Here is a 13,040-nt window from a genome sequence, read left to right on the forward strand (position 1 = left end):
GGTATGCAAAAATTTCTCAAACGACTCAATTTTTCATTAACTCCAGCTCTTTTAAGCTGGTTTCCTTTTTCAAAACTCTGAATTATTTACAGATATCATACTTTTAATGATTTTGTCTGGCACAAGGAAAATAATGTTCAACAAGTCTGCTCCCTTAACATGTATTCTTTAAAAAGTGTTTTACTGTACAATTAAAATTAGTATAAAAAACCCAACTCACTGGCAAAGTAGAAAGAAGGGCTTGTCTCCTTGTTGTATGGTAATTTGGGGCATGCTGAATTTGGGAAATAGAAAGGTAAATTAGCCTTTTAAGGTGTGCATTTTACTAAATTTCTGGAAAGGTTAACACAGTTAGTAATCTTTTTGTATTCATGCACAATTCATTTTTATTTTATAAGAAATGAGAGCACTTTTTGACGCTGCTACAGAATTTTAAAAGTGGATTGAACCGGAAGACACTTTTCTTCTGAACTGAGATGTCAAGTTCCACATGCTGACTTGCTTCAATGAAAGGAATAAAATGATTATCTGATATAAAACCATTATCTGATGAAAAGAGCATGGCATCTCTCTGAACAACCTTGATATAAATAAAATACCCAAATAAAACAATATTTGGCAAATTCAAAAGACACACAATTTTGTAAAATAATAGAAATGTAATTATAGGCATCTGGTGGTGGATTCAAAAATTTAGAAATGACACAAACATGAAAATGTTATTATTTCTCATTAAAATATGTCCACATAAAGGGTGTGCTATGTCTGTATGTGTCTAAGTACATCTGGAAGGATGCATATCCAAAATAACAAATAGTTGTCAGGCAGAAGGATAATAGTATTTTTATTTATTTTTGTTAACTCTCTGTGTGTGTGTGTGTGTGTGTGTGCGCGCGCGTATATATGTATTTTTTAACTTATCTGCATAAAACTACCAAAACAAACCAAAAGATTAAAGCTTTACTGTTACTGTTTCTGAAAGGTCAAGCCAGTGGTTTTATGAGCCAAACTGAGATGAATTAGAAGATTGGATGGGAGGAAACTCCTGAGGAGGGTAGAGGCAATGATCAAAGACTAAAGTCAAAGAGATGAGGGATGTAACAAAAGTCCTTAATGAGATAGCTAGAAAGCATACAAGTTTGGGCTGGGGTTGTGGATCAGTGGTATAGCACTCGCTGGCATGTGTGAGGCCTGGGTTTGATTCTCAGCATCACATATAAAGAAAATAAATAAAGGTACTGTGTCACCTACAACTACATACATACACACACACACACACACACACACACACACACATAAAAGCACAAGGTCAATGTTTTAGAATGTATTCATCTCCTAAGAATTTAAGTATTCAGTAATGTTAGCATATTTATAATATATCAAAATTTAAAAACATCCTACAGTCAATTCATGATCAGCTACATTCTCAAAGCCTTTTGCTTTGACTATAACCATTAGTGAACAAAAAGATGATAAAAAATTGTCACCAACATCTGAGTGCATAGTCTTATGATTGCAATGAAAAAAAATTTAAATCTATATAGGACATAGCTTAAAAATAAAAATAATTCAGATAATTTAGTTCCTTCAGAAATATAAAATATACACTGTTCAGGGAGAAAAGTACAAAATTAGCTTTTCTATGCAACAATATTGTTTTAGTTTAAAGCCACGTACTTAAAACTGTTCACATTGGCAAAATTAGGCTTTAAAGGATCTAAAATAATTCAAATAAATTACTGACAATGTACCGGAGAACTTGCTTTAGCAGATTAACTTATGGGGCTTCTGAATGAAAAAACAAAATAATTAATTTTCTAGTGTTCTTTTTAAGACTTGGAAGTACCCAACAAAGAACCTGTTTAACTAGAAACAATCATACCAATACATAGCCTTGCTACTACTCTGTCTCCTCATAGCACGAATCAATTAAATACAACCTGCATAAATTATAAACAAATAGTTCAGATTTGGCTGAGCAATCTTCTCCTGCCCTGAAAGAAATAGCTTTGATAACTACTTCATTTCAGCTTCCACTAGAAGTTACCTCTAGTGGTTTTGTTTTTGGCAATATTTCCTACTTAACCATACTTGAATGAACTTCTGGGTACAAGGTCAATCAATTGCTTTTCCAAGGGAAATGTTCTTGGATGGCAGTTATAAAAATCATTAATGCCTCAAATATAGTATTTACCATACAGACTACTTCAAGCCAATGAACATCCATCTAAAGATGAAGTTTATCTTGGCAGGGAGTCAACACATTGGAAAGATTCTGTTCAACATCATAGCACTACCAAAATGTCTCCAAAGTGTGGGTACAAAAGTAGCTGTTCTCTAAAAGCAATGGGGAATTTTGGCTCAAAATTTCAGATCTTGGGGCTGGGGTTGTGGCTTAGTGGTAGAGCGCTCACCTAGCATGAATGAGGCATTGGGTTCGATCCTCAGCACCACATAAATGTAAAATAAAGATATTGTGTCTACCTAAAACTTAAGAATAAATATTTTTTTAAAAAAATCAGATCTTATTCCAAGGGGAATGACAGAAAATAAGAGGAAAGAATTTTTTTTCTCTACTTGTTACGGTATGTTCATCAGAAATGTACAATCATAATGAATTTTTTTACCTAAGCCTTTAGCAAATTGGAAAATTGCTTAAATGTATACAAATGTGAATTAAAACCAGCATGATAAATCAACAATGACTTTTCATACATGTATTTAGTCCTGGTTAAAACAAACACAAGTCAAATGACAGGAGACCACAACCAAAATAACAAAATCAGTCTATCACTATATCTTTCAAATAAATTAGACAGGCTTCTTAAAACAAATGTTTTCCACAATATAATGATTACATAGTTTTTTATTTAAAATTCCTAATCCACAATAAAAATCTTCCAGTGATGTTGTAGGAAATTTAAGACCAGACTTATGTGTTTGATAGAAGTAAATGCCCAACTCCATGTTGAAGGAGCTAGCCTCCAGAAGGAAGCAAACACTTGGCTCATTAGCCTACACAATAGCATGACTGTCATTTCTTTTAAAAAAGGATGAAAGAGAAGGTATGAAAAGCCATCTCAAGAAGACGGTGTTTACCAGAAATTTCTAAATTCAATTTTGCTTAGACTTAGACATTCAAGATATCAAAGTTTAAAAAAAAAGTTCACATTCTTGGGCATTCACAAATTTTAAATGTTTAAAAATAAAAAATAAAATCTCACATAGTTGTATGTAATAAATCTAAGTACTTAAAATTTTTTGAAATGCTAAGGGGGGCATGATAACACAGGAATTTTCAGAAACATTCCTAAACATTCAGAACACAACTAACAGCTTAATTAAAGTGGCATTAATTCAAGGTGTATTTTGAAAAACATACTATAAGGCAATCCATTAATTCTCATACATACAAGTGGAAACTTTATTTAAAATTCTCAACACTGAAAAATGTTTTAGTGCTTTAGACAGTTGCTAAGTTGACACAGACAAAGTTCTCAGGCCATAAAACTAAGATAGTTGGTTTTAAAAAATTATTCTTATATAATAAATACTGTTTAATTTTATAAAAATACTTCTCATTTATCAGTTTATACTGACTGTAAAGTGTCAATAACCTAAAAGAGATCTAATACTATACAATTTTGACTGCTTACAATAAAACATGATGCAGAAACATAGTACCATTATAGCAATAGCAATAAAAATATTTAATGCCAGTGACACAAAAATGAGAAGAGAAGGATGTTTTCAGCAGTACTTTTAAGCTTTTATGCACATTTTCTTACATGCCTTGGGCAAGCTACACCAAATGATAACACTGACAAGGAAGATAAAGAAGAAATTTTCTTCTCAAAATTGTTTTGCTGTTAGTAGTATCATTACATTGTAGTTCAAAGAGGAGAGACATGGGAAGACAGAACAATTGCCAAGTACAGAAGTAAGAACTCTTTGCCAAGACTTAATACAGGGGAAGAAAAGGATTAATCTTTTTCTTCTTGACCTTCAATGTCATGAGGCCAGTTTATTTTTAAACAGAGAATGCCTTTACAGAGCTTTAAAACAAATTAAGAATAGTCACACACAGTGAAAAAGACAAAGTGCTTCCTACCGTACATCGCGTGTGTCTGCTCGTGAGCCCCGTACTGGGTTGCGGAAGAAGATACTAAACCAGGCTGGGCATGTGCTGGTGGTGCCATCATTCTCGCGTTACCCTGTATTACAGGACTATAAACATGAGGATGCTGTGTTCAAACAAAGAAACAAAGAAAAAACATTAAAATATCAAAAGAGCCAAGCACATTTTAGTTAATTTTTAACTCGATGATTCCTAGGTTTCCAGAAGCAACTGAAAATTCTATAGCCTTTTTGGCTATTTCCTTTAGAACTTACCCTGATCAGTAATGATTGAACATATATTAAAAAGGCCTCAAGTTCTTATTTATCTATTCTACCATAACAAAAAGCAAAACAATATAAAGGAAAATCACTTGTCCATATTAAAAGTTAAAATTTAAAAATAGAAATTAAATTAAGAGGCTGTACAACCTTACCTGAGACTGATAATGTGGCACATGCTGAACTAGTGGCTGATTTGGAAACTGCTGAGGACTATAGGCAACATACTGAGTGGAGTAAGCTGGTGGGGTGGCTACAATGGGTGGACCTGCTGCAGAGGCTGGGTGCATCATGGTGCTTTGATGATGCTGGTCTTGCCGCTGTTGGGGCATATTTGGTACTGTGGGGGAAAAAATCCTCATTAAAGGAAAACAGTACCTCCTCCTTAGTAAAACAGCTACATTAGCATACTACATACACTCACATCGTCTACAAGGCTCAGCATGATTGGACTCTCTTGCCCACCTCTCCAGCACTATCTCACACCACTCTTACCACCACTTCACTCACTCTGGGCTGTTTTCCTATTGCACACGCTATTCCTCAGTCTCATAAACACCAGTCCCTAACTTTGCAGCTGGGAATGTCTGTGACTCATCCTTCAGGGGTCAGTCTGAAAATATCATCCTCAGTGAGATCCTCTATGACCACCATCAGACAGGACCTACCTCCTATAACAGACACAGCAGTATGCCTTTTGCTTCACACCAAGTCTCAGGTAACGTGTTTATATCTACCACAAGACCTGGAGGCTTGTGTCTGCTCATGAGCCCCATACTGTCTGACATACCAAAATTAAGCCACCTTGCTAGGTTCATTTAAAAATAAAAGTAAGACAAAAGAGCCAAAAGAGAGTCAACACCCATCACTGAATTCTCAATTTCTCCCTCTTTTTCAAACCCAGTATCATGCAGCACAATTTAGCAGATAGCAGTGTCTAAATGATGGCTCTATTTTAAAAAAAATCCCTTTGTGTCTTATATTGTTCCATACAGATTTCCTTTCCCTTTAGCCCAAGTAAAGCTTTAGTTAAGAACTCAGATCAGGGCTGGGGTTGTTGCTTAGCGGTAGAATGCTTGCCTAGCACGTGCAAGGCCCTGGGTTGCATCCTCAGCACCACATAATAAATAAATAAATAAAATAAAGGTAAACAAACAAACAAGTTAGTTCAACTGGCATCTCTTTGTTGAGTTCTTTCTAGTTCACACAAGTGCTAGCTGCATCCTGTGAGCCTTTTCCTTCCATGTCTACATAGCACCTATGCTTGCCTGAGATCTAGTTCTGGTATGACATTAACCAAGCCATTCAAGGGAAGAAACTTTATGACCACTGCTTTTAAGGTATGCAACATGTTCATAAAATCATCAGAATTACACAAGTATCTTCAATTTCTCCACAAAAACTTTAATTGTGTTTTGATTATTTAAAAATTTTGTCTTCATAATAAGTGTTGGCAAGGATGTGGGGGAAAAGGTACATGTGTACATTGCTGGTTGAACTACAAAATGGTGCAGCCAATATGGAAAGCAATATGGAGATTCCTTGGAAATCTGGGAATGGAGCCACCATTTGATCCAGCTATCCCTCTCCTCAGACTATACCCAAAGGATTTAAAAACAGCATACTACAGTGACACAGCCACATCAATGTTCATAGCAGCACAATTTACAACAGCTAAACTGTGGAGCCAACCTAGATGCCCTTCAGTGGATGAATGGATTAAAAAAATGTGGTATATATACACAATGGAATTTTCTCAGCAATAAAAGAGAATAAAATCATGGCATTTGCAGGTAAATGGATGGCATTGGAGAAGATAATGCTAAGTGAAGTTAGCCAAACCCAAAAAAACAAATGTTTTCTCTGATATAAGGAGGCTGACTCATAGTGGGGTAGGGAGGGGGAACATGGGAGGGAGGGAAAGGGAGGCGGAAGGGGATTAGCAAGGATAGTGGAATGTGATGGACATCATTATCCAAAGTACATGTATGAAGACATGAATTGGGTGTCAACCTACTTTATAAACAGAGGTATGAAAAGTTTTCATATATATGTGTAAAAAGAATTGTAATAAAAAAAACCCCAAAACAAAAACCAAAGTACATATATGAAGAATTGGTATAAACGTGTGTGTGTGTGTATATATCTTTATATACAAAGATATAAAAAATTGTGCTCTATATGTGTAATAAGAATTATAATGCATCCCGCTGTCATGTATTTAAAAAAACTAAATCAATTAAAAAATTTTTGGTTAAACATTTAATGAATGTTGCTGAGATTTTATCTACTTGGGAAAGTGAACTTGAAAGCAGAAGAAAGCAATGGAGTAAAATATTTTCCTGAATTAATCTTGACGGTTCATTCTGAAAAGGCACCTTCTTTTTTTTTTTTTTTTTTAAGAGAAAAAGCTTAATTTTGGCAGAAGGAACACGAATAATTACTTCAATCAAACTCAATTATTTTTTTTTAATTTTTTTAAAGATGTTGATGGACCTTTATTTTATTCATTTATTTATATGTGGTGCTGAGGATCGAACCCAGTGCCTCACATATGCTAGGCAAGTACTCTACCACTGAGCCACAACCCCAGCCCAAACTCAATTATTTTGATCAAATGGAAGTTTGTCCAGTTAAGCTCAATAAATTAGCCAATTTACTACTGCTTTTGTTATGTGATTATTGCCTCCAGTCAAAAAGCTAGCTATTCAAATGTATTATTGTCTTCAAAGTTAAAAACTCCTATAATCTTTGTTATAGTGGTTTTGTTTTGTTTTTATTCCCCTTCCTAAACTGAATTTATGTTATTCTTAACTTAAATCAGGGTTCAGGTGGACACACTTTAACCTTTAACAGTGTCAGGGCTAAGAAATTCTGCTTTATGTTAATTAAGTCCTTGACTTTGGTGTATTTTCAAACACCTCTCAACCTGTCTCACAGGTGTAAAAGGCAACTCTGCAGTTTACAGCAAGAGGGTAAAGAGATGGTTTATATAAAGAGATACTACCCTGTAGGAAAGATACACTTATATAATCCATAGTATATTTTAGAACCAAGTCCTTGCCTTTGCCTATTATTTCAAAGATACTAAAAACACCCTATCTAACTCCTCAAATGATTATAATTTAGTAAACTAGCAGGATATAAAATTAACATACAGACTTTCATAACAACTTAGAAGATGCAATGGTAGAGAATGCAATGGTAGTTTACCTTAACAACAAAAAAGTTTATATCCGAGGCATAAACTGAAGAAATGTTAAAATGCTCCTAAAGATAACAATTTGTTCTTGGATTCTCAACAGCATGAAGCTATCAATTTTCTTCAAAGTTAACTAATACCCCAAATAAATAATAAAAAACTTCATTTTCACCTTCTGAGGATAATAATAAATCAACTCATTATATTGAAGATGGCCTTAAAAAGAGAAATGATAAGCATTTTAAGTTGACTTAAACTTAAAAGCTTAAGCTATGCCTCAAGGTAACCAAATAGTTTAGTGAGGTAAAGTTTTTGTTTTGTTTTTTTTGGTACTGGGGATAGAACCCAAGGGTGCTCTACCACTGAGCAATATCCCAGCCTTTTAATTTTTTTAAATTATAGAGGGACACAATACCTTTATTTTATTTATTTCTATGTAGTGCTGAGGATCAAACTCAGTGACTCAGTGCCTCACATGTGCCAGGCAAGCACTCAACCACTGAGCCACAACCCCAGCCCATCATCTTAGCCCTTTTTATTTTGAGACAGGATCTTGCTCAGTTGCTAAGGCTGGCCTGGATCTTATGATCCTTCTGCCTCAGACTTCTGAGTCACTGGGATTACAGGTGTGCACCACCACACTGGCTAAAGATTTTCTTTATAGAAATATTACACCTAATTGAAAAAGGGATTAAAAGAAGAGAATGTCACCATTTTGCAATCATTAATGAAATAAGGCATCTAGGTCTACACAATGATTACCAATTACTGCTAAAACAAACAGGAAAGAGTTATGGAAAATGTTATCCTGGATAGATGAGGATTGTAAAAACTCACTAGTTACTCCTACTATTACAAAAAAGAAAGACGATGTTACATGACTCCTACTTAAAGAACATCCATCAGCCATCAAACAATCCAGATTTAACTATGACTTTACAGAAGAGAGTCTAGTAACTCCTACAGAATACTAATAGATGACACCATGCCTAGCATTGCTTCAGAATATTCCAGTGAAGCCAGGGCACAAATGACAGGGGTATGAATGAGACATGACTACCCAGAAGCTGTTAATGTCTCAAAATTTTCTTAAAAAAAAAAATATATATGTATATATATGTATATGTGTATATATATATGTATATGTATATATATATATGGCTGGGGTTGTGGCTCAGAGGTACAGCACTTGCCTACCTAGCCCATGTGAGGCACTCAGTTCGATCTTTAGCACCATATAAAAATAAATAATATAAAAGCAATCTGTCCATTTACAACCACAAAAAAATTTTTAAAACACACACACCCACACAAAAACCCCAGCCAGGCGCTTATAATCCCCAAAGATCAGGAGGCTGAAGCAGGAGGATCAGGAGTTCAAAGGCAGTCTTGGCAACTTAGGGAGGTCCTAAGCATCTCGGCAAGACTCTGTCTCAAAATAAAATATAAAAGGGCTGGGGATGTGGCTCAGTGGTTAAGTGCCCCTGGATTAAATCCCCAGTATTTTTTTTTTTAATATTTATGTTTTAGTTGTAGTTGACAATACCTTTATTTTATTTATTTTTATGTGGTGTTGAGAATCGAACCCAGGGCCTCCCATGTGCTAGGCGAACACTCTACTGCTGAGCCACAACCCCAGTATTTAAAAAAACCCAAAAACACAACCCCACAATCCTCAGTATTTAAAAAAAAAAAAAAAAAAAAAAAAAAAAAAACCCACAAGCAAAACTTGAAAAACTGCAAATTAGGAATAGATCCACATCCAACCCTTGCTTAACAATGAAAGACAATGTTTTACTCCTGAGAATGGGAACATGGCAAGATGATAGTATTTGTTAGTATCCTAGAAACCTCTCTAGTACAGTGTAAGAAACAGACACAGAAACTGAATAATTGTGAAAGTCTAAAAAGCATTATTAATATTACAATGTGGCAAGACAGAAAGTCAAGATTTAAATGCCAAATGCTTCTCTATGTCTAAAAAACAAAGATTTAAAAAACATCATTCAAAATGGCATAAAAATATATAAAAGTAAATTTAAGAAAGCATGTACATGGGGCTGGGGATGTGGTTCAAGCAGTAGCGCGCTTGCCTGGCATGCGTGCGGCCCGGGTTCGATCCTCAGCACCACAAAGATGTTGTGTCCGCCAAAAAAAACTAAAAAATAAATATTAAAAATTCTCTCTCTCTCTCACCTCTCTTTAAAAAAAAGAAAGCATGTACAAAACTGATATAATGAAAACTACAAACAGTAGCAAACTGAAGACCTAAGTAAATGGAGAGATATAATTATTTATATCATAAATTGAGAATTATATTATACAATCAGTGAAGAATCCACATTAAAATAATTCAGTGCATAATCCCAAACTGACCACAAAAATGCAAAGAATGTAAAATTATCAAAACAATTTTGACAAAGAAGAATAAATATGAGGAACTTACATGAACTGATTTTTAGATTTATTATAAAACAACAGTAAAGTGTGTATAGCATGAGGGTAGATATAAAGATCAAAGTGACAAAACAGGGGGCTAGAGCTTTGGCTCAGGGGTAGAGAACTTGCCTGGCATGTGTGAAGCCCTGGGTTCGATCCTCAGCACCGCATATAAATAAATAAAATAAAAGATCCATTGACAACTAAGAAATATTTTTTAAAATAAATAAATTAAAAAATAAAGTGACAAAACAGTTCACAAATGAGAACCACACACAGATGGGTCAACTGAAAGATGCCAAAGAGATCAGACAAGAAAAACAGGCTGGATCTAAATACAGGGCAAAGGAGAACTCGGGCTAAGGTTGTGGCTCAGTGGTAGAGCGTTTGCCTAGCATGCACTGGGTTGGATCTCCAGCACCACATTAAAAAAAAAAAAAAAAAAAATTGTAAAAATAAAGGAATTTGTCCATCTACAACTAAAAAAATAAAGAGGAAGAAGAACAACAACAACAACTCCACCTTTATTTCATCTCCTACACAAAAATCAACCATATGGGGCTGGGTTTAGAGCTCAGTTGATGGAGCATTTGCACAAAAAGCAGAAACTTTAGGAAAAAACTTGATAAAGGGACCTCATCAAAATTAGTAAGACTGGTTCTTCCAAAAAAAAAAAAAAACTAGTCAAGTGCAAACCACAGACTGGGAGAAAATATTCACAATACCTATATTCAATAAGGACCTGTAACTAGAATATAAAAGTAATGTTAATAGGGGCAAGAGGAAAGGGAGAAGTTCTGGGGAGTGATATTGACCAAATCAAACTGTTATATTGTGTTTGCGTACAAATATGTAACAAATCCCATAATTATGTACAACTATATCAATAAAAAATGTAAAAATAAGAAGTTACTTAAAATTCGTAAGAAAACTCAAAATTTTATAAGGATAAAAGATTTTAACAATTAATTTTTTAAAAAGCTGACAAATATCCAAAACTCACATGAAAAGAAGCTCATCATCAGTCATAATCAGGGAAATGCATGTTAAAAATCACAATGAGAATCTGTAACATACCCAACAGGCTGGTTAAAATTAGAGCTGGACAATACTGAGTACTGGCAAAGATGTAGAGCAAAACAAATTTGATCACTGAAATGTAACAAGATACAACTACTTTGGAAAAAAATTTTTGTTTTGTTCTGTTAATTGCTAGTTAATTGAAATATGTATTTAACCATACCTTGACAATTTCAATTCTAGGTATTTGACCAAGAGAAGTGGACACAAAAATGCACACAAATGTGCATAACAGTTTTCTTCAAAATAGCAAAAGCTGACAATCACACAAATGCCTACTAATTGCTAATGGGTAAATTGTGGCATAATCATAAAATGCAATGCTATTCAAGAATAAAAAGGAACAGACAGACATTAAGTGATTACATGAAATAATCTCAAATTGCTATGCTATTTAAGCCAGACTCTCCAAAACTATACATGACATAGCTCCATTTTTTAAAAACAATCTAGAAGGGACAAACCTAATCTACAGTAAAAGCAAGCAGATCAGTAGTTACCCAGAGCTCAAGGGAAGTAAGTATGGTTTGACAGAAAAGGGGCATGAGGAACAATGTTTGAACATTTTGATTGATGACACTATTACATAAATAAATACGTTTGTCAAAATTTATGTAAACACAAAGCCAGATACAGTGGTGCATGAGCTATTTCAGAGGTTGAAGCAAGAGGATGGAAGTTCCAGGACAGCCTGGCCAACTTGAGATCCTGTCTCAAAAAGTAATCAGGGCTGGGGATGTAGCACAGTGGCAGAGCTCCTCTAGGGTCAATCCCCCACACTACCAAAAAAAAAAAAAAATTACAGAATCAAACTGGTTTAAAAGTTTTTTTTTTTTTTTTTTTTTTTTAAGAAAGCCACTTAGAACAAGCTTAATATAATAATATACTTCAATGACTTTTTAAATTTTTTAATATACATATATTTTTTAGTTGTAGGTGGACACATAATATCTTTTATTTCATTTTTACGTGGTGCTCAGGATCAAACTCAGTGCCTCATGCATGCTAGGCGAGCACTCTACCACTGAGCCACAACCCCAGCCCCACTTCAATGACTTAAAAAAAAAAAAAAAAACTCCTAGGAAGAAATTTTTGCAAGTTCAGCTTATGTGAATACAGGAAATAAATAGAAAAACACTGATAAGATGGACTCCAAAATTTAAAACTACTGCTCTTTCAAAGATACTTAAATAAAATTAAATTGGACTGTGAGAATATACAATGAAAAATATAGATGACAAAGGACTTGGATCCATCCAAATTTATATTTCAGTAAAATAAACAGACTCAGCCAGGTGTGTGGTTACACACTGTATCCTCAGCTATTCCAGAAACTGGGGCAGAAAGATTACAAGTTGGAGGCCAACCTCCCAAGTTTAGCCAGACTCTATCCAAAATAAAAAATATAAAGGGATGGGGATAAACATCAGTGGTACCTATGTCCCCAGTACTACCAAAACAAAGATAGTAAAAACCAAATTCAATTGGATTTAATTATTTACCCATCAAGCTGTTGACATGATCACTTAGCAACTTTAGAAGACAGTAGTTGGAAGTAATAGGGATAACAAATCTTTAGTCTAAAAATATTTTTTAGTAAAACAGATATAAAGGAAAATATATACTCCAGACAGTTCCCAGTGATCTGAGACTTGGTATTCAGCACCTGCCCCCTCTTTCCTCCTGCTACATATACTGCATCAAGATTGTTGTGTGTGACCAACAGCAGATAGCAGAGCTGATGTTATTGTCACTGTCAAGAAACTGTTTCAGTTGCAGTTCAGGACTGTTTTTCCCTGAACACTCACTGTAGGAGAAGCCAGCTGACATGTCCAATGCTATAGAAAAGTACATGTAACAAGAAACCTAATGCTAACAACTATGAATATGGATGCAGATACTTTAGCTCCAGTTGAGGGTC

At 34.6% G+C, this 13,040-nt stretch overlaps 1 protein-coding gene across 8 annotated transcripts in view; it reads right to left on the reverse strand.

Annotated features, from left to right (window-relative positions):
- Atxn2 (ataxin 2) overlaps positions 1–13,040 on the reverse strand; it is a 101,417-nt gene that overhangs the window by 9,663 nt on the left and 78,714 nt on the right. For 6 of the 8 annotated variants that reach the window (XM_026386145.2, XM_026386147.2, XM_077796109.1 and 3 more), the window contains 3 exons: positions 4,554–4,738; positions 4,112–4,244; positions 221–274 (listed from right to left, as the gene is read on the reverse strand). In XM_026386145.2, coding sequence (XP_026241930.2) covers positions 221–274; positions 4,112–4,244; positions 4,554–4,738 — 372 coding nt within the window. The remainder of the gene's footprint in view (positions 1–220; positions 275–4,111; positions 4,245–4,553; positions 4,739–13,040) is intronic. The other 2 variants (XM_026386150.2, XM_026386149.2) reach the window with 1 other exon arrangement.

Source organism: Urocitellus parryii, chromosome 3, assembly GCF_045843805.1.
Source record: "Urocitellus parryii isolate mUroPar1 chromosome 3, mUroPar1.hap1, whole genome shotgun sequence".
In the NCBI taxonomy this organism is placed as follows: domain Eukaryota; kingdom Metazoa; phylum Chordata; class Mammalia; order Rodentia; family Sciuridae; genus Urocitellus; species Urocitellus parryii.